The sequence below is a fragment of the Halichoeres trimaculatus genome, unplaced genomic scaffold, assembly GCF_033239565.1.
Source record: "Halichoeres trimaculatus isolate MK-OKI-2021-1 unplaced genomic scaffold, fHalTri1.1 fHalTri1_scaffold_10, whole genome shotgun sequence".
NCBI classification, from domain to species: Eukaryota; Metazoa; Chordata; class Actinopteri; order Labriformes; family Labridae; genus Halichoeres; species Halichoeres trimaculatus.
In genome coordinates this window covers 34952852-34973337 of record NW_027437187.1, presented here as the reverse complement: position 1 = coordinate 34973337, position 20486 = coordinate 34952852, and the positions used below count along the sequence as shown (strand labels likewise).

General features: G+C 41.1%; 1 protein-coding gene across 1 annotated transcript; it reads left to right on the top strand.

The window, feature by feature from the left end:
* The first annotated feature begins 1706 nt into the window (after positions 1 to 1706).
* cav1 (caveolin 1) lies at positions 1707 to 18543 on the top strand. Its single transcript, XM_074676819.1, has 3 exons — positions 1707 to 1953; positions 2855 to 3022; positions 16608 to 18543. The coding sequence occupies exons 1-3, from the start codon at positions 1918 to 1920 to the stop codon at positions 16947 to 16949; spliced, it is 546 nt and encodes a 181-aa protein (XP_074532920.1). The 5' UTR covers positions 1707 to 1917; the 3' UTR covers positions 16950 to 18543.
* The last annotated feature ends 1943 nt before the right edge of the window (positions 18544 to 20486 follow it).

Genomic DNA, 20486 nt, shown 5'->3' with positions numbered 1-20486 from the left:
TTCTAAGAATTAACACATGATCAAAAACAAAATCTTTCAGCCAGCATTCCCTTTTAGCTTTCCATTAACTCTTTCTTACAGAAACAAAACGTGCAAAAAAAAAACACAAACAACTTTCCACTAAACAGAAGAAAAATGGAAAAAAGAAAAAAATGTTATAACTACATATAAAAATGTATGTATACATTCTTTTTTTCTTTTGTTCTTCTTTTTTTGTTGTTTGTATATATATATATATTTATATATATATATATATATATATATACATTTTTTTTTGTTTTTTTTTGGTCAAATTTCTGTTTCATAGTTTAGCACGAAGGTAGATCAAAAGATCAAGGTCACTAAAATAAAAGAAAATATATTAAAAAAAAAAAAAAACAGGAGAGTCCTCTTTTTTTGCACTATTTTTCAGAATTTGACCCCAATCTGACTTTTTTCTCTGAAAAATAGCGATTAAAGAAAATTGACTTTTTTTCAGTGGCCCCTGTCCTCTTCCATAGTTACTTCACAAAGTGACAACTTCAACTTTAAACCTGTGATACTTCAGTGTGGTTCTGAAACTTGGTTTTGTGAATACTTTGAATCCTTTTAAATTGTCAACACTTCCTCTGTTTCTGAAACAGCCCTAAATGTTGAATGGTTGCAGCTTTTTATGAGCTTTGTACATAATTTGCAACATGTTGAAATCTATTATATCATTAAGCTTCAGCAACTGTTATTCCACAATTCAATTCAACTCTTTTTTTTTTAAATAAAGATTTGTTGGATGGAAGTTTTAGATCCCAATAGGTTATTAAGAAAGATGCAAAGCTCTGTCATTGAGGTAACTCTTAACTTTGCAAAACATTGTGATTGTTTTTGCAATTTTAAGTTTAAGTTTTCATTTATAATAACACCTCAGAACTTTATTTCATTCACTCTATTCATTTCAACACCTTCTATATTGACTGCATCCATTCGTTTGCCTTTATTACCACATATGAAGTTGGTTTTTCCAATGTTTAGGGATAATTTATTCAAATTTATCTTATGTAACAGCCTGAGGAAAGTTGCTCCTTCATTTGGTGAAAGCTTCTGGTTACTTAATGCCAACTGGTTTCTTTCTGTGCCACTCCTCAGAGCAAACAGTGGAGTCTGCTCACCTGTGTCACACTAAGGTGAGCTCATACAAGAATGTAAACAAACCAGAGTCACCAGCATGTGTGTCTGTGTGTTTGGAGAGTAGTTTGAGTGTCATTCACCAAATCTGAGCTCATCTTTTCCTCCTAACACTGCAGGAAACTTCATCCTGTAAGAGGAGATGAAGCGAGGTGAGGTCAGGCAGGAGGAGGGGGTGAGTCAGCTCCAGCTTGTTCCAGATTAAAAAAAAAAAAAAAAAAAAATACTATTTTATTTATTAATTCAATCATTTAAAATCATTTTTAACTTTTCTTCATCTCCTGTATCTTCAACAGCCGCTTTAGTCGGTCTCCCTCAGGCTAAGGTATGGCAAATATCCACACCTTGCTCTCAACAACAACAACGGAGGAGGAGGAAAAGAGAGAGATCTCTCTCAACAACAACAACGGAGGAGGAGAAAAGAGAGAGATTCGTCAAAACAGCCCTTTAGAGTAAAACCGCGTCAGTCTCTCCTGCAGCCGAGCAGGTTCCACTTGCGGTCCTCCCGTCCCCCCCTGCTCTCAGGTGTCTCCCTGGCTGCAGAGACGCGCTCTGTGGGATCCGAGGAAACCCCGGAGGCTTCCCCCTCACAGCCCTGGCATTAAATTCAAGTCACGTTCAGAGAAGAGGGCAGGAATTGGATCACCATACAGGTCCCAGAGAAGAGCCCTAGTCCTCTCAGTTCGCCTCCACACCGCCCACTTGGCTTCCTATACTATCTGTTCTCACCGCCCTGATCTGCTCTAACGTGAGGACAGCATGACAGGAGGACTCAAGGACGGCGACACAGAGGAGGTACGGTATGGCTCTCATCATGCACTGGCTCTCTTTCTGCTTACGCGGGGTTTTTTTTCCTCATCGAGGAGGATTTCGGCTCTTTTAGGGAGTCTGGATGTGATTTCGACTTCAGAGCGAAATGTCTCAGTCGTTATCTTTCTTTCTGGCACACAGTCATGAAGACTTCTCCCACACACACTGAGGGAATGTGAAGGACCATTGAGTGTACATTAGCGCGTTGGTGTGAGATTGAACCTGCTGGAACAGGGCAGGTTTTTGTTTTTTACGCATCAAAGGTTTTCGTGCGTAAAAGCGCAAAAAGCAGCGAACGCCCAACACTTCCTTGGGTGAATTACACCAGGAATCGTTGACACTTTAATTCCAGATATCCAACTGAAGCATTGCTGTAATAAGAAAAAAAAACAGACCTGAAACGTTTGCTACTTATAGAGGATGATTTTGCGAGTTTACGCGCTAGATTTTTCACACGATCAACAAGGAAACCATGCGCGCGTTTCTTTTTTATTTTATCCAAATGAGTCCATCAAACCAGCAAGAATATCACGTGTTTAGTGTCGATATCTGTTTTAAATAAATGTTAAGGAAACGTTTGGGTGGTAGGAAAGTATTCAAATTTGGAATGTGCCATTTTACGCATGACTTCCAAACGTTGCTTTGATACACGCTGAATCCACAGTGTCAGGTAGTATGGGTATTACATTTCTACTCCGGGTGGTGAGGACCCCTTGCGGCTGGATCGAGGGGTGTGGTGCTTCACGTTCTCTTCACTTAAACCCATCCCTGTTTGTGGGGCAGGCTGGTAACTCTCAGCTCCAGTCTCACTCCCTCTCAGCGCGCTGCACACTATCCCTCCTCCTCTTCACTCTCTTCTTTTTCTGCCTCCTCTGAACCCTGACAGGAGTTTCTGCACTCGCCGTTCATCCGAAAACAAGGGAACATATACAAACCTAACAACAAGGACATGGACAACGAGAGTCTGAACGAGAAAACGATGGAGGATGTCCACACCAAAGAGATCGACCTGGTCAACCGGGACCCTAAGCACATAAACGACGACGTTGTCAAGGTGAGTGGAGCCAGTGAGGGCTTTTAGAGCTCTAGAGCGAGGTGAAGCATGTGGCTGGTGTGTGTCAGATCTCTTTCTGCTTGAGTACCGCGTTTCTTTTTCACTCATTGGAGCCTCAGGATTTTCACTGAAACTATTTTAACTTGTGGAAACTGCGCGTAGCTGCAGGAAAGAGCTTCTGCGTGGTGTGCGCACATTGCTTTTTGTGCGCACCGTGGCACCAGGAGCGTTCCCCCTCAACAGCTTTCCCCTATTAGGGAAAAGCTTTGCAGAGGTATCAAACCTCATGACACAATGTGAAGAATTTCATTTGCGTAAATATCTACACGTCTGCACAAGCAGTGAACATCCCTGCTCCAACAAAGGAAACATTACGAATTTCCTGTTGTTGGAACAGACGTTTCCCACAGTCCTTGTTGCACACGCCTTGCTGTTTGGAAAGTAGAATTCCTTCCATAAGAGCACAGCCTGACCGCACAAATACGGAGTGTTTATTTTGTTTAAAGGAGTTAGCAGGAGCAGGGAGGTTGGAGCAGCAGAGGAGGGGTGCGCTGGGAGCCACCTGACGCGTCGGGGTTGTAGCGGGGTGCAGCAGCAGCTGGAGCTGGAGCTGGGGTCAAACGGCGCGGTGCGCGGGGCAGCAGGGGGCAGCTCTTTGAAATGCCTGAACCTCTGCCTTCTCAAACAGGGAAACACCCAAAGTATCTGCTCAGGACGAGGGGATATCCCTCACCACTCCCCATCTCTCCTCCCTTTCTGTCCTCCCATTCCTCTCCTCCCATCACCTCCTCCCCACATGCCTGTAATTGCGTCAGAGGAGCAAATACCCATGTGTTGCTTTTTATTGGCTGCTGTCAGATTCCGAGTGATAACAGGCAGTCTGTCATTATGGTTTAAGCTGATTGGTGAGACGATGTTTAGCAGACAACAGAGTTTGTGAAAGCAAAATACTGCCCTGAGAGACTCATGTGCCCAAAAAGGAAATAAAATCTTCAAATCAGATCCTTATACCTCCCAAATGTTGGTGGAAAGCTTCTGCAAGGACAGGATTTCAGTTCTGGGTGGGCCAGACAGATTTTTTCTGGACCTTAAGTTACAAAAAGTTTGTCGATCATTAATTAAATAAATACAAATGACTAAAAAATATAATACCAATGTTACTATGTAAATTGCAGTTTCCACCTTTAATTTGCATTTTTGCGTTAAAGGCTGAAAAACCAAGGGCATTAGGGGTGGGAGAAAAAAACAAAAATTGACATCTTGGGAATTTTTTTTGTTTGTTTGTCTGTTTGATGATGTCAAAATCGGATTTCTTTGTCAAAAAAAAACAACTTTTTTTTCTATGTCAAAAAGAAATCGATTTTGAACAAAAATACCCCCCCCCCCCCCCCCCAAAAAAAAAAAAATAAATAAATAAATAAATAAAATAAAATAAGATAAGTTTAGATAAAATAAAATAAAATAAAATAAAATAAGATAAAATAAAATAAATGAATAAATAAAATAAAGATTTTGAAAAAAAACACCCCCCACCCACCCCAAAAATAAAAATAAAAATAAAATAAAATAGAATAAAATAAAATAAAGATTTTGAAAAAAAAATACCACCACCCACCCAAAAATAAAATAAAAATTAATTTAAAATTCTTCAATTCTCTCTTTGTTTATAAGCTGGATTTGAAAATAGTTACCACTTTTCTCCAGCAGAGGGCAAAACGTTTCTCTCTGACTCATGTGATGAGCATTATATGGGAAAATATTGCTCCTGATAAAGTCTTTCGACATTTTCATCATCATCATTTTAAATTTGTGTATGCAGTCTGGCATTAAAAAAGCAAACTTAAATTCATACATTTCAAGAATTGCAATTTAAATCGAATCAGCACCCCAGGAATCGTAAAAGAAAAGAGAAAAGCATTTCGTCTCAGCCCTTAAGGACATCAACCAGGGTTAAATTAAATTAAATAAAGTAAATAAAAATCTACAGTCTTCCCAAAAATAATGATCTGACCCCGCCCACATGAGGTTGAATGTTTCTCTTCTTTTTTTTTCAAGCAAGCTAAAAAAATGTGACTGATACAAAGACTGATCATCTAACACTAACTGTAAGAGACAAAATGAGACAAATTTAGTAGCGATGAATATTTAAAAGTGTTACAAATTATTATGAAAAATGTCATTATTAATTAATTATATTTCATGTTGTTTAAAATCGCATTGCTCTGCTTTAAACTTTGGTGACACTATTAGTGGTTGCTGTTATGCTTTGCAAACACTGTTAGCTGTCTGACATCAAAAAGTGGTGTATTAGAACAGAAGAAGAGACAGAATACAGCTTCACTAACAACACAAAAAAGAAGTGACAAAATTTTAGCATGCTCTTTTTAAACTGATAAAAAAAAATGTAAACAGTATAAGAAAAGTTAAGGGTGGGCCTGGGACCCTTGGGCCCACCCTTAACGCCGCCCCTGCTTCATACTGTTCAACACACGATGATTTACAATGTGCTTCAAAAAGACTGAATTTAAAGAAAAGACATATAGAGCTTTAGAGCGTTAAACAATTCACCAAACCCAGTCTGAATGAATGAGGAGCAAAGAAAGAGACTCCTAACTTTCCCTCCTCTGAGTTCACTCCTTCCTCTGCTCTCTGCTCTCCCTCCCAGCTCTCCCTCATTGTGACCGTGAGTCAGAGTCTCCTCCAAGTCTGGCTCTCAGAATAGAATACAGCTTTACGATTGTCCCGCCTCTCCCTAATCAACTCAACAGGCTGCTGCCGCTGCTGAAATGATCTGAAATCACATGAGACTAAACTGCAGAAATGAAAGAATAACTGATGCCGAGAGCTGTTGAGAGACTTGTGACCAGTTGCTGAAAGTTTAGAGGAACATTTCTGCAAAACTTGAGTCTTTTGGGTTTAGGTTGTTTTCTTCGTCTGTCTCAAACGGAGAGTTTGTGTCTGGAATTCTTAGACAAAGTCATAGAATCATCACTAAGGTTGTTAACCATGTGTTAACAGATACATCCACTAGGGGGAGCAGCCCAGAGTCCGATATTTATGACAACAAACTCAAAAAAAAAAAATGGCGACTGTGGAGGAGTTTTGCTAATGTAGCTCTTGCATAAAAGACATAAACGGAGGCAGTGTTGTAAGAGGCGGTGGTGGGTGAAGTAGTTACACACTTGGCGAAAGTTCCCCCATTGTTATTTCTTCTTTGAGTCTCACTAAAGCTACACATCAGGGTAGGAAAAGCACCAAGCTTTCTGGAAACATGCAGAAATTCAGACAAGAAATTTTTGTGTGTAACGTTGAGCATAAACAGGTTTTTAGTGTTGACGTTACAGTGCTCGTTGAGAACGATGAAAGCATCCAACCGCCTGTTCTCACCTTCTTCCATCTCCAGGATCAAGCAAAAATATTCCTCAGTTAAAGACCCCGTGAGGAGCTTTCTCAGTGATGTTGAAATAGTCAGACTTTTGTAGACATTAGCCTGTTTAATGAGACTATCAGCACCAGAACCATCAATTCCTAAATGCTGTTTGTCTCAGTTTCTGTGATCAGGTTGGATTTTCTCGGTAGACCATGAAATGTCGACCAGAATCTCTGCTGAAAAGGATTTCTGTGCTTTATTTCGTTGTCATGGTGTACACAGGAGCTGCACCGACACAAAGAAACGCTAACTGTATTTAAATGCAGTACCTTGTTGCTTTGCATCCTGGGAAAAGTTGTCTTGAACATGGAAAAGTAGTGTTAAAAAGAAAAGCTGCTCTAACTTGGTAAAGGTGCCTTTGCACACCAAAAGCGACCAATCTCTGCAGCTATTCTCCTCCAAACATTGTCTTTGTAATCGTTGTCTTTGTAGTTTTTATGTCTTTTGCCATAAAGAACCGTGTGCTAGGACACAGACACAATCAAGCGATCCACCATGTTGAATGTTTTGGTATGTGACGTGTCAATAATGAGTGTTTTGATTGCTCGGATGTGTACTCGTCGCAAGCAAAACTTTGGAAAGGTCAACCTGGGTCCAAAAAAATAAAAGTTGCGATTTCTTTCAGGGAATTAACGTTGCTGGTGTGAAAGCTTGCATCAAAAACTGTAGGTTTGAAAAAATAAAGTGCAAAATATTGGCATGAAAAATATACGTCTGGTGTGCAAAGGGCTTAAGACTGACATCTTTCCAAAACTGGGTGATAGTGCTCATGGGAAATGGAGTTTTTATCCTGGGATATAATCTGCCAGATTTTGCTGCCTTGTCAGATTTTTTTACCAATGCTTTTCCTGATGGACACGTCTGTTGATTTTTGCTGATTTGTCAGATTTTGCTACCTCTGTTTTTCCTAAAGCTGTGTCCATTACAGTCGTGTCTATCTAATCATGCTAATGTTAGCATGTTACAAAAAGAGCATTCTTGCGATAATTATTATAACAAAAATTGTAGGGGGAACATATTTTGTTAATTTAATTACCCCCTGTTAATTAACGCTTCCAGTACTCAGTGCATTAATAAATAATTAATATTCACCTGTGTCATTAACCCCAGTTAGTTTTGATGTGTTTTTATTTTTACGTTACGGCGGGAGCATATTTTTGATAAATGAATTGTACCCCATCAAAATAAAGCTCCCAGTGCTTAAAAGGAGCCAAAAATGATGGGTGTGATACTAATGACGCATGCGCAGAACTACAGAACAAAAACACTTCCGGTTGTGGCCACAGGTGTCACTGCAATCAACGCCAGCTGTGAAGTCCTCATGGAGACTTTAAATCAAAGAAAGACGACACAGTATGAGCCGAAATGTTTAATCAACCTTCAAAAAGTCTACGGTTGGTCTCATGGGTAAAAGACCTCCCTCAGTTGTGCTCAGTGCTGCCCCCTGCTGTCTGTAGGTTTTACAGTGTGCCGTATGCAGCGCTCTGAGGTGCTCTGAGGTCACTGAAACAGCTCTGCCAAGTGGAAGCGTGTGTTCGGCGTGTTCCCAGTGAAAAAGTACGAGCAGGGAATTCCTTCCAGCAATCCTCATTCTGCAACCCACCATGACCAACACACCCCCACATGCAGCACTCACAAACACACGTTCTGTATGTGTGTGTGGGGGGCTGTACTGTATGTATCATACTTAGGCACAGTCTCACACACTCTGTTCTTAAAATGAGAGGAGCTGTGCTCTCCTCGCTGCAGCTGGCATCAATCCCCGGCCACATCAAACCAGCTCTGACACACATGTGGAGTTTGTTCAGGAGACTCTGAGGGGACGGCTCAGGGGAGTGGGAGCCATCATAAACCTCCATTTAAACAAAGAATGGAAAACCCTCTTTAGGTATTTAACACCTGTGATGCTCAGCTGATATCCAGGATGTCGCTCTGCTCAGATTTGACGACACTCTTGCTGTAAAACGACCCATCGCCCCCTGCAGGCTGGAGGCAGTTTGTGGTCATGGAGCTCTCTCTGACTCAGATCTGTGGGATTTGTTTTCCAGCCAAATGTCATGCAAATAAAACACATCTGTGGATGTAGAGCAGAGTCAATGAAAGACAGAGGCAGCACACACACACACTCACACACATACACACACAGATACAAAAACCCATTCAAAAACATTCCTTTTCTGCTTTTTTTAAATCGAGGAAACAACAAAAGAGCTTGTAATTATTCAAAGAAAGGATCAAACTGCATTGACTGTCTCGAGCATGATTGTATGTAGTCTCAGTGACATCACTTATTGGTGTCCAATGAGGCGTTTCGAAGCTAGGTCAGTCAAATCAGCTACCCCTTAAATTTGCACAACTCAGTATTTTAATAACCACAACGAACGAATAATTAAAGACGTTAAAGAGGGAATATTGTGCTTTTTTTGTTTATTTACTTTTGTCCCTCTAGTGCCCTCGTAGTATCTTCACATTATTTACAGCTCAAATAAAACCCTTTTTACTCTCTCTGTTGTTTAAAAAACCTCTTATTTCAGCCTCTGTCTGAGACACTTTATTTTAGCTGCTGTTTCTTTAAGGCTCCCCACTTTACAAACCCTCTTCACTCTGATTGGCTAGCTTTCTGGAGGCCTGTCAGAGGGCAGGGCTATGGGTGTTCGGAAGCCTGCTCCTCCTACGTGTCAAGACCATAGACTGTAAAAAAAAATGGACGTCCGCTTGCTTGGCTCAAAGTGAGGTCTCCACAAAAACTGCTCCCCCTGGTGGCTGGCTGCAGTATAGGTTTAAACATTCGGCTTTCCAGTCATTCCAGATGGGCTGTGGTCAAACTTTAAAAAAGTAATACACCTCATAGAAATGTTTCTCACGTCCAATTGTTGTGGTGATTTGAAGATATCATTTGGCTGTCTTGTATTCAAGTCCTCTTTTTTTTTTTGAAAAGTTTTGTTTTCATTAGTTATACGAGGTTAAAAACCAGGCTTTACGTAACGTTTAACGATGACTGACAGCTGACGTTCTTGTGTATTTTTTTCGGGGATCATAAAATATGTTGGGAGGTAGAGTCAGGAAGTGATTAGAGTCTACAGAAAAAAAATATTATTTTTGTCACCCAGCTCCACTCAGATTCTCCCAGAATCCTTCACAGTCTCTACTGCACAGAATCTGGCTCCAAACTGCTACAATGGTGGCGCCTGAGACAGCGGTATTTTGGCTTCAAATGATAAATGGCGGAGCCACGCTGTCCACTCCATATACAGTCTATGGTCATGACAAGTTTGGAATTCCTTATGCGCTATCCTCATCACTTTTGCAAGTCTTGCAAAAATCTTGCAAAAGTTTCGTCAAGATCTGGAACTTTTTGAGAAGTTTAGATTCAGATTCAGGAATCTGGGCATGAAAATTTATCTGTACTTTTCAAACAAAGTTTCCGTCACTCCTCACACACTTCTGTTCATCCTTTATGTTTTATTGCTGTTAACTAATACATCCACCAGGGGGAGCAGCCCAGAGTCAAAGGTTTATGACAACAACAAACTCAAAAACAAACATCGTTTTAGGAGACACTGGTTGATGAGGCAGTTAAATATCTTGCAAAAGTTTGGCCATTGTTATTTATTCTTTGTGTCTCACTAAAAGCTATGTATCGGGTTGAAACAGCAACACTGCCCCCTGGTGGTTCTGCTCTGTTTTGCCTATATCCGTAAGATTATTGGAAATGTAACATGTAACGTGGAAAAGCAGAATACCCCCTCTGTAAGCATCTGTAGCTGGCCTCAAGTGGTAACTTTGGGAACTGCAGTCTGTTGCACTTTTGCTTTAGCTTCTTTTTTCACACCAGAATTTTTGGCTTGGTTAAAAAAAAAAGAACGTATAGAGCAACTTTAACTACTGGAAGCTATCTGAACGATGTGTAGAATAAAGCTTTATCATCAGACATTCATAACGTCAGATTTAATTGTAGCCAAAGTCTGTGTCAGTTGGTCAACCTTGTCCTTTAAACCAAATATTTCCCCTGAAAAACTCTTGAATCCATTAATAATCCTTTAACTCTCCTCCTCCTCCTCCTCCTGGGATACTCTGAGTCTCTCCAAGCGTAGATGACAGCCTGAAGTTAAATCGCTGAAAATAGCACAGCCCCATATTTACTCAATAATACAGTTGCCATGGCCACTGGTCACATGCTGACCCTTACACTTCATTGTTTCATATCAAAAAAAAAAATCCACCCACGCTTTGACCCATCAGAGCTGGGCTTCAGCAGGAGGAGGGCACACAGTTTGATGTCTCGATGCTTCTCATGCTATAGATGTCTATATTAGGGCATCGTGAGTGACTCAGCATGAAGTTCAGACTCTTTCCTGCACACTGGACTGACTGAAACATCAGCTACTCGTCTCATTCGTCGTGATTCTGAATACTGAGCAGTAGCTGAAAAATCTCCTCCATCTTGCCATGCTTGTGTTTGTGCCTCCTGCTAAAAAAGGCCTCATTTAGTCTCAATCAAAAGTTCTGGAAACTGCAGCCGAGTGGATCCACTTCAGAATCTGTAGCTGTGGAAAAACTAAATGGACGGCTTGCTGGTTTTGTGGCTGCAGTTTATTTTATAAGGCTGCTGTGAGCTGTGCCAGTTTGTGCTGTGTGAGAGGCTTTATGCTGCTGCTGCCTGGAGCGGATCTATGAAAACAGAGAATAGAAAAGGTAATTACTACCACCCTCTTGTAGTCAGACCTTATCATGCTTTAAAGAGGGGGTACTGTGCTTTTTTCAGTCTCTATTCTGTCCCTAAAGTATCATTACATGATATACGGCTCCAAAAAATGTATATTTCTCCCATTGTTGTTTTAGAAAACCCTAATTTCAGCCTCTCAATGCTGTCTCTTTAAGGCTTCCTGCTTCACAAACCCCCTTCCCTCTGATTGGCCAGCTTTCTGAAGGCCTGAAAGGGGTGGAGCTACAGGCAGATCTTGGTGTTTGAGGCCCACACTCCCAACAAACCAATTGGATGATCCTCATGTGAAAACTTTATCTTTTCAGCAAGTCTGGTGAGGATCTGGTGCTGTTTTCAGAACAGAGTGTTTTGATCAGTTTTCAGACAGATTTATGGACACTATGTTGAATATAGGGGAAAGAAGAATACACACTCGTTAGAAACTTTAATCATGAGCTTGGGAAAGTGATGTGTCTGATTTGGCTTGGTGAGACCGAGGCTCCGTGGTCGACACTTATCCATTAATTTTCCAGGATGGTGGTTGGACCTCAGCTCCCTTAGTACACATGCCAAAGTCTTCTTGGGAAGGACACTCCTGGTAGCAGCTTGTGAATGTGTCAACACCAATGATCACCAAACATGGGAGTGTGTGTGTTGTGTAAAAGCACTTTGAGCGTTCAGAAGAGGAGAGAAATGCTCTATATGTGCAGTTTAAGGAAAGAAAATCATTCATTCTTTGTTGTATATTTGGGTTGTTCAAGTATTACTCTGCAGGTGAACTCAAATGATCGACATTCAAATTAAATTCAGATAACTAACTACTGACTTTAAGTAGTCAAGGAGGCCGATAACTGATATTAGGAGCTAGGGATAGGTACCGAATTAGGTACTTTTACAAGTACCGACCAAATTCTATCAAAAGTACCAGGTACTGATTCACATAAAATCAAAAGGTACCATGTTTAGGTACCTAATTGCATCCTAGTGACTGTGAGGGAATGGAAGAAGTGGAGATTTTCCAAACTGGACATGAACACAGCATTTCAAGGTTATATATTTAAGAATAAATATGTTAAATTGAAAAAAAAAAAAAACATTTTGTTTTTGAACAAATTGATATTTTTTTACCACATAAACAATGAAAAGTACCGAAAATTTGTACTGTTGAGTACCAGAACCGATTGCTAGGTACCGTGTATCGGTACTGTATCGTTTCAAATGTGTATGGTACCCATCCCTATTAGGAGCTGATATTCTTTTGCTGTAAAAGTGAAAGTATTAGCATCAAAATTCTGAATAATACAAACTCCAACACTTAACTTTGTTTGAATACTGTACCATAGTTGGTGCAGGTGCGTGAAGCTAAAGGCTAATCCCAGGATAGCAGCTCAGCATAAGACAGAAAACGGACCGATAGGGGACTTTCCACACGACTGTTTTATTTACGAAAACTATACTTGGACAATGTAGCCAGGTCTCCACTGCAACAAATTTGCTCCTCATGCATGAAAAGTTGAGCTGCATGTCAAAACCGTTACCAACATGTCACTACTGAAAGCTTGGTTGGTCAGGAACGCCGTCTCTGAACATATATGTAAAACACAGCAAAACAAAGAGAGGTGGCACGTCCTAGCGGTTGCACTCGGCACTGCCACAGTACGTTCAAAGCAATACAATAGGAGTGTTAAAATACCTTGACGCATATGTTTATGAAACAGCTCCCAGGCTCAGCAACATAATGTCTCATAATGTGAAAAGAAAACTGGGACTGGGATGTTGGGTGGGGTCTCTCTTTCAAAACTCAACTTAAAAACCCACCTTATCAAGACTTTCAAGACTTGACCTCAACTGTTATAACCTCTGTTTTCTTTGTTTTTAGCTGTTTGTGTTGTGTGCTCATATTTGTTTTCCAAAGCATATTTGAATATCTTTAAAAAAGCTCTATATAAATTGAATTTATTATTATTATTATTATTATTATTATTATTATTATTATTATTATTTGAATTTGTATTATTATTATTATTATTACATCAAAAATATATCATTATTTCATTTATTTAATTTGTTTTATTATTAATTTTTTAATATAATTTATTTTTATTTATTTATTTATTTATTTATTATTTTATAATTTTTTCATTTTATTTTATTTTATTTTATTTTATTTTATTTTATTTTACAATTCCAGGAGAGTCTGCTGCTTTAACTTACCTTTTCTCTTCTCTGCAGTGTGTGAGAACACTGTGTATGCACAGTTTTCACTGCTCATTGGCTGTTAACAGAGCCATGTAACCAATGTAACCAATCAGATTGTACTGTGGGTGGGACAATGCTGAGTTTCTTATCAGCTATCAAACTTAAAAAAGGTCCATGACAATAAGCCTCAAAATGCTGTTAATCGGCTTGGCCAAAAAACAGTCTATCCCAAGTCTTTAGTTACTTGTGTTAGGAGATTTTTTTTTTTTTGTCTTTCCATATCTTAATATAAGACATTTTTCTGTGCTTGTAAGGTGAATGTGGCTCAGATTACTGTCTTATTAAATCAACAGTGACAAATTTCTCACCAGACACTTCTGAAGCCGTTTGTCATCCTGTGTGAATACACATCCAGTCTTCCAAACAGTGGGTACTAAGTCTCTAAGGGATGAAACTCTTGACTTTTCCATTTCACTGCCCTCACTGGTTCATATCTCTGTGACTTGTGGATCCTGCACCCATTAGCCCACAGTAGCCTGTCTGCTCTGTTAGCAGGACACAGTCTCCAAGTAACTAAGATAAATATTGACTCTGCGCTCAGGAGCCTGTGCAGAGGACGGGAGAAAGAGTCTGTATTGTGTTTACAGAGAGCAAGTCCACAGTCTTCCCTCGGTGCCTTAAACGGCCTGGCCCCATCATGGAGACCTGCAGGAGCTGTGCCGTGCAAAGACTAAAGTGATGTAGAAGCAGAGCATCGAGGACGGATGAAACCTGATGGGTGGTTCATGAGTGAACACTTCCTGCCGTGGTGGTCATCGTATGGTTACACTTACTGTGCAGTCTGTTTATTCCCTTAAAACCTGAGCAGTGGATCAAACTCTTCCTCAGAAAAGACAGTGTGGTACCTCACAGGGAGTGTTTATAACCATGGATGTAAAAGCTTCCAGGAAGTAGACACGTCCTGGTAATTATTTAGATATCAAACCGTCACACAGCATCGTTAAAACACGGAGCAGATGGGACTCGAACAGGGTTTTATAGGCTCCATCTGTGGCCATCATTAAACACCGGACTGTTTGGTTTGTCCACTCAGCTAGCCTCTGTTAGCAGTTAGCATTTCTACACAATAAAGAATGCACTTCCTGATGGTGTGAGTTACCTAGAGATGAAAACACTCATGTATAATGCAGAAAGCAAAGCCAGAGTGCAGATAGAGACGGCGAGCAGAGATCAGTGTGCCGGGCGTGGCCCGTGGTTGGTGGTTAGACTCCGTGCCAGTCTCTGCGAGGGGAGATATCAACCCTGTCAGCAGTCATTCCTCCTCATGTCTGCGAGCTTTCACAGGGAGTGAAGCGGCTGATTTATGAGTAAATAATGAGTCCAGATTAGATGAGCTGTAAAGTTCATGTGGTGGGTTCATTAAAAACCATTTCAGGGCTCTTGTGAAATACTTCTGGAGCTGGATGAAGGAGTTAAAACCGTCATGAGGAGTTTAATTTGAGTGTTGGTGGTGAAGAGTGTCTCTTTGTTAGAGTGTGTTTTCAGTAACCTGTATCCAAGACTTCAAATTTGAATTTATACTCAGTTTTCATGGGCTAATTAAACAAGGGATGATACCGTTTGTTTCTTAGGGTTAGGGTTAGATCAGGTTTGGGTAAGGTTGGTGGTGAAAGGTAAAAATGCTGACTCAACCCAGCTTTGTTCAAGTTATGATGAGGTAAAGAAGCAAGTCTTTGGCCTTTTTGCAGACATCGACAGGGTGCTCAGTCCAGTCAGCCATGCTTTTGTTTGGGCAAACTTTAAAAGTTTAACATCAAGAATATGAAAAATCCACCTTGCACAGTGTGTGCTGATCAGGAAATGATCTGTCCAGACTAAAAACTTTTTTTTAACCAGCCTGTAAACCATGTTTATATCTGCTATGAAAACAGCTTCGTTGAATTAGTGTGTATGTGGTTTCTTGTGCTTCTGGAGCCAGCCCCATGTGGCCACTTGAGGAATTGCAGTTTATTTTATTTTTTAAATTTTTTTTTAGCACTTCTGCATAGGCTTCATATTTTTATATAAGGGGTTGCAGCTTCCCGAAAGTGACCAACATGAGGGGCACACTGTCCTCGTGCAATGATTTCTTTCTGCAGCATGAAGTTGGAGGATGAACTTCCAGCAGATGTGGGATGATGCATGTGATCTGAAAACATGATAATAATGGAAAAAATTTTATTTAAAATTGGGATTGGGTTAAACAATTGGCTAGGTTTTGCTGCTGCTCTCCCTGCCACCTGAAATTGAGGGAAACATTTTAGACCAAGGGTCTTCAACCTGTGGCTTTGGAGCCTCATGTGGCTCATCAAGTCCTCAGGAGTGGCTCCTTGTAGCTTTAAATCAATATTATTGAAATAAAGACTTTTTTAATTTTTCTCAAAATCATTGACACTATATAAAATCATGTGTTAATATTTGGTTGAATTAAATATGCAGCACCTCTTGCAATGAAACTGTCAATTTTCTTATGAGATTTTCCAAAAATGTTTAAATTTCTGAATAACAATTTTTGACATTTTTCCAAATTTTGAAAAAAATAAATCCAAATTTTTTTTAAGGATTTTGAAAGTTTTTCAAAAAAATTAAAAGTTTTGCTAATTATTAAAAAAAAATGAATGGCTTTCTTATATGTGCACATTTTTTTTAAATTTCTCTTTAAGTTTTAATTTAAAAAATGCAACTTTAAAAAAAAATAATAATAATTTGGAAGAATTTTGTCACCTATTGAGATGTCATAAGATAAGGAAATTTATCAAATTTATGGTATTATTATTTTTTAAATTTCTTAAATATTTGCAAATTTATTAAAAATACCAAACTAAGACATCACATTCACAATTTTATAAACACAAAAAAACCTTTTTGTTCAGGTAATTATTCACATAATTTTTACCATGTTTTTACTTTTTTACACTTTTTTTGTCTCTATTGTGAAGATAAAGTTGATTGTGGCTTCTGGATGACTTCAATCCAGGTGAGCTGAGGAAAAATGGCTCCTATGAAAGTAAAGGCTGCTGACTCCTGTTTTAGACTTTGGCATTCCACATAAGCATGTAAAAGGACTGAGCCATACCACCAAAGCTAACTTGTTTTAATTTGTTGAGAGCGCTCCTGACTGAAGTCTGATTGTGCATGTTGTAGTTTGTTGTAGTTTAGCTGCAGACTCCTAAAGGCGTCTTTTCACGTTTCCGTTCTTCCTTCCTCCTCAGGTGGACTTTGAGGACGTCATCGCCGAGCCTGCAGGGACCTACAGCTTTGACGGCGTGTGGAAAGCCAGCTTCACCACCTTCACCGTCACCAAGTACTGGTGCTACCGGCTGCTGACGGCGCTGGTCGGCATCCCCCTGGCTCTGATCTGGGGTATCTTCTTCGCCATCCTGTCCTTCATCCACATCTGGGCCGTGGTGCCGTGCGTCAAGAGCTACCTGATCGAGATCCACTGCGTCAGCCGCGTCTACTCCATCTGCGTGCACACCTTCTGCGACCCGCTGTTCGAGGCCATGGGCAAGTGCTTCAGCAGCATCCGAATCCGCACCTCCAAGGAGGTGTAGCGCCCCCAACCGAGAGGAGGAAGTGGGGGAGGATACACGGAAAGAGGGGGGGAAGGATGGGAGGGCTAGAGCCACACAGACGGAGGGAAAAGCCAGAACAGAAAAATATCAACCTCTGGAAGAAGAGAGGTGAGACTTTTCCAGAGCTGGGCGGGGCTTGTTTGGAAGTGGATGGGCGTGGTCACATGGCAACTGACCCCGCCTTCTTTCTCCAGCTGTTTTTCTCTCCAGTGTTGGTGTAACCATGTGGGTGGGCACAGGAAATTCAAAGGGTCGATCTCCGGGTTTTGTCGTTGTTTTTGTTTATTTTTTATGCTAATTTTGTCATCATGAAACCAAGCTCCGTTTCTGTTTTTTTTTTTTTTTGCCACATGATGTAAAATCCCTCCATTCTTTCCAGTTCTGTGGAGAGTTCCTGTCTTGTGTTGATTCATGTGAAGAGGGGATGTCGGGCCGTCTCCCTGCCATCCCCGCTGCTTATTTGTGTTTGTGTATTTTGGAGCAGCTGGGCGGGGCAGGATGGTGCGATGCCGGGATGGGGGGGTGGGGGGTTGGGGAAAGTCAAAGCAGAGAGAGAACCAGCGAGTGAGCGCTGCCAGATTCTCGCTGACTCAGCACAAACAAAACAACCCCAGCAGCAGCAGCAGCAGCCGCGGCCCTCCCTGTGCACCCTGTGACCTCCAGCCGGCCGACCCTCTCTGCCTCTACCCGGCCTTTCCAGCAGTCTGACACTGAACCTGCCCTCGTTCCTGCATGCACCTGCGCTGCCACGCCAGCAACTCGCCGTCCGCCACTGCCACGCCCGCCACAGCCTGGAGACACAAACCTGTGTGTGTGTCTCTGCTCAGCTTCTTCCTCCACCATTATCCTGAATATACCGAGAGTGTGTGACAGAGAATTGCCCGTATTTTAGCCACGCTCACTCCTTTTACTGCACATCACCGTAGTGGCGTAGTGAATGCTTTTTAACTTCCATCACTTTGAAAATGAAGAACTCTGAGGGGTTAATCTTTGACGTACTGTATGGGTGTTTCTGCAGAGATTCCTAAAGCTATGTCTGCATTCCAGTGCACTAATCTATGGGAAAGTATTTTTTTTTTAGTGAAATAAAAAAATCTCCTCTTCTGTTCTTGCAAAGGTTGTTCGCTTTTTTACTTCTCAACAAGCTTGTGTGGAGATTTCTTCAAGCTGTGGTACTTCCACAGGTTAATGCATTGGAATTAACATAATGTGAGGTTGAATGTGTGATTTTAAAAATGCATTTTTTGGTCATCATTTGCACCCTTCTTTAATCTTTCATCGCCCTCTGATTCTGCTTTGGACACGGTGCAGAAAGCATCAAAGTGACGCCTTCCACGCCCGAGTTGGCGGATGGGGATCTTAAACTGAGACACTAATCTTGCTTGGACTCCGTCACCTTCAGTCTACCTGCTGTCTTCTCACAGGAATGGTAACTTTTTTTTAGCACCTGCTTTTTGAATCGAGTGTTTTTAAGCTCTAAAGGTGATATTTTTTATAAGAATTGTTTTTCTTTCCTTGCTTTTACTGTACAATTCCACGCTGTGCACATTAAAAGTTAATATAATCCACGGTGCGTGTGTTTCTGTCTTATTACCGACGTCTCCTCCTGCTGGCATGTGCCTCTCCTTAAAGTCACATGCTTACAGTAGATTTTTTGTTCCTTTCCTTTTTTATTACTTGTGATACTGACTCATAGCAAATCTAATTATATAATGACTCACTGATTCAGAGAAACCGACTCATTTATGGAAAAAAAGAAAAGCAGAAGAATGAAGCTGGAGCTCCTGATAAATAATTTCCAGCAGCAGTCAGTGACGGTAAAGCTGCTTCGCTCACACACTTTTCTTTTCCCACTAAAAGCCTGGCACAGCGTTTCCATGGTGACTTGAAAAACAAGTAAAAACACCGGGCACTGCTCTGCAGACTGGAGTCCAGTTTCTTAACTGTATTCAAGTTAATTAAGAGCCAAGGCGGGCGGTTAATGATGCAGCCCGAGGCCGGCCTGGACTCCAAACTGAATAATTCAGCACTAACACGTTGAGAACGAAGCCGGTCTCACAATGGCTCATTGTTTTTATCACACGCAGGATACAAGTGATACAATAGAGGGCTGTGTCAAGGTTTATGTTTCAGTTTATGCTACACTGCAAAAAGTAGGGGGACTAAAAATATTTTAAAAAATCTTCTTCGACTTAGCATGAGAGTGAATATTGGACCCTCCCTTGAATTTGGCCACATTTAAATGATTTTTAAGAGATTTTTTTCTCTTCATATTAGAAACTAAACAATTATCGAATAGAAACAACAAAATCAGGATCACTGTGACCTTTAAAGGTCCCATATTATGCAAAAATCACTTTATTAAGGCTTTTAGTGAAATTTGTGGGTCTTTCCGTTGCTAGGCGCTACCCAAGTAGCTGCCTGTTGCAGCAGCTCTCTCGTCTTTGTCCGTTTCTTGTAATTTTTTTCGTCTCTTTTTCGTAATCTTTTTATTTGGAGTGGATCATCACTTTGTATGGTTCATTGTCGGTCACGGACACCAAACTTTTTGTGGCTTCGGCGATATTTTTGACTACTTTTCTCCTGTGTTTGTCTGGAGATCCTACATGTAACCATGGCTGCATTGTTTACATGCAAAATTAGCTGTTAGCAGCCTGTAGCATGTCAATGCTAACTAGTGTAGGGCTTGATGATTTCTCTTGAGCTGAGGAGGAGGTGAGGACGACGTGCTGGTTCTCGGATGTGAGCTGGGAGGTGACGACGTGGACCTGTCCTTCCATCCATTGTTGTTGGGAACGTGGGATCTCGCTCCGGGGGATGGATGAGCTAGCTGTGCTAGCCCAGCGGCATCGTGCTGTTCACGGCCGTGGCTGACGGAGCTGACATCGGACGCCGGCGCCACATTGGAGGAGCTTCACCTGCTGTGAGCAGACAGGATCCAGGAGACAGAGACTGAACAGACTGCTGGGGAGGCTCAGTCCTGGACCCTGTGGAGGTGGAGACTGGCTGGGCTGGAGAGTGGTGGACGAGTGGTGGACGGGATGTCATCATCTAATTTCTTATGGACTTTTTTTGCACTTTCTATACTCTTTCTTACTTTTGTTTTCTTAAATGCTGCGGTGACTCCTGAATTTCCCCTCGGGGATAAATAAAGTATTTTCTATTCTATTCTATTCTATTCTCTTTCCTCCCAGCCCACAAAATGTGATATTTAATGACAAACCTGTATTTAGTAGAGCTTGTGAATGTAAAATCCTGACCTAAAACGAGCTGTTTGGAATTTCAGGGGTTTGCCAACGTCAGCGATTCCCTTTTTTGACCAATCAGGAGCAAGTCTGACCTGATTGATCCACCGGAGCAGATACCCCTGAACCCCCTCCCCGCCCACTCCTCTCCTAGTGTGGTTGTTTTTGGCTGTAAACGGCCGCATAGTTCCATGCACAAGCTTCCCATCTCAGAAGAAGACAGACTAAGTGTCTAGAGTTCATTTATCAAGGAAATGTTCCAGCTACACTC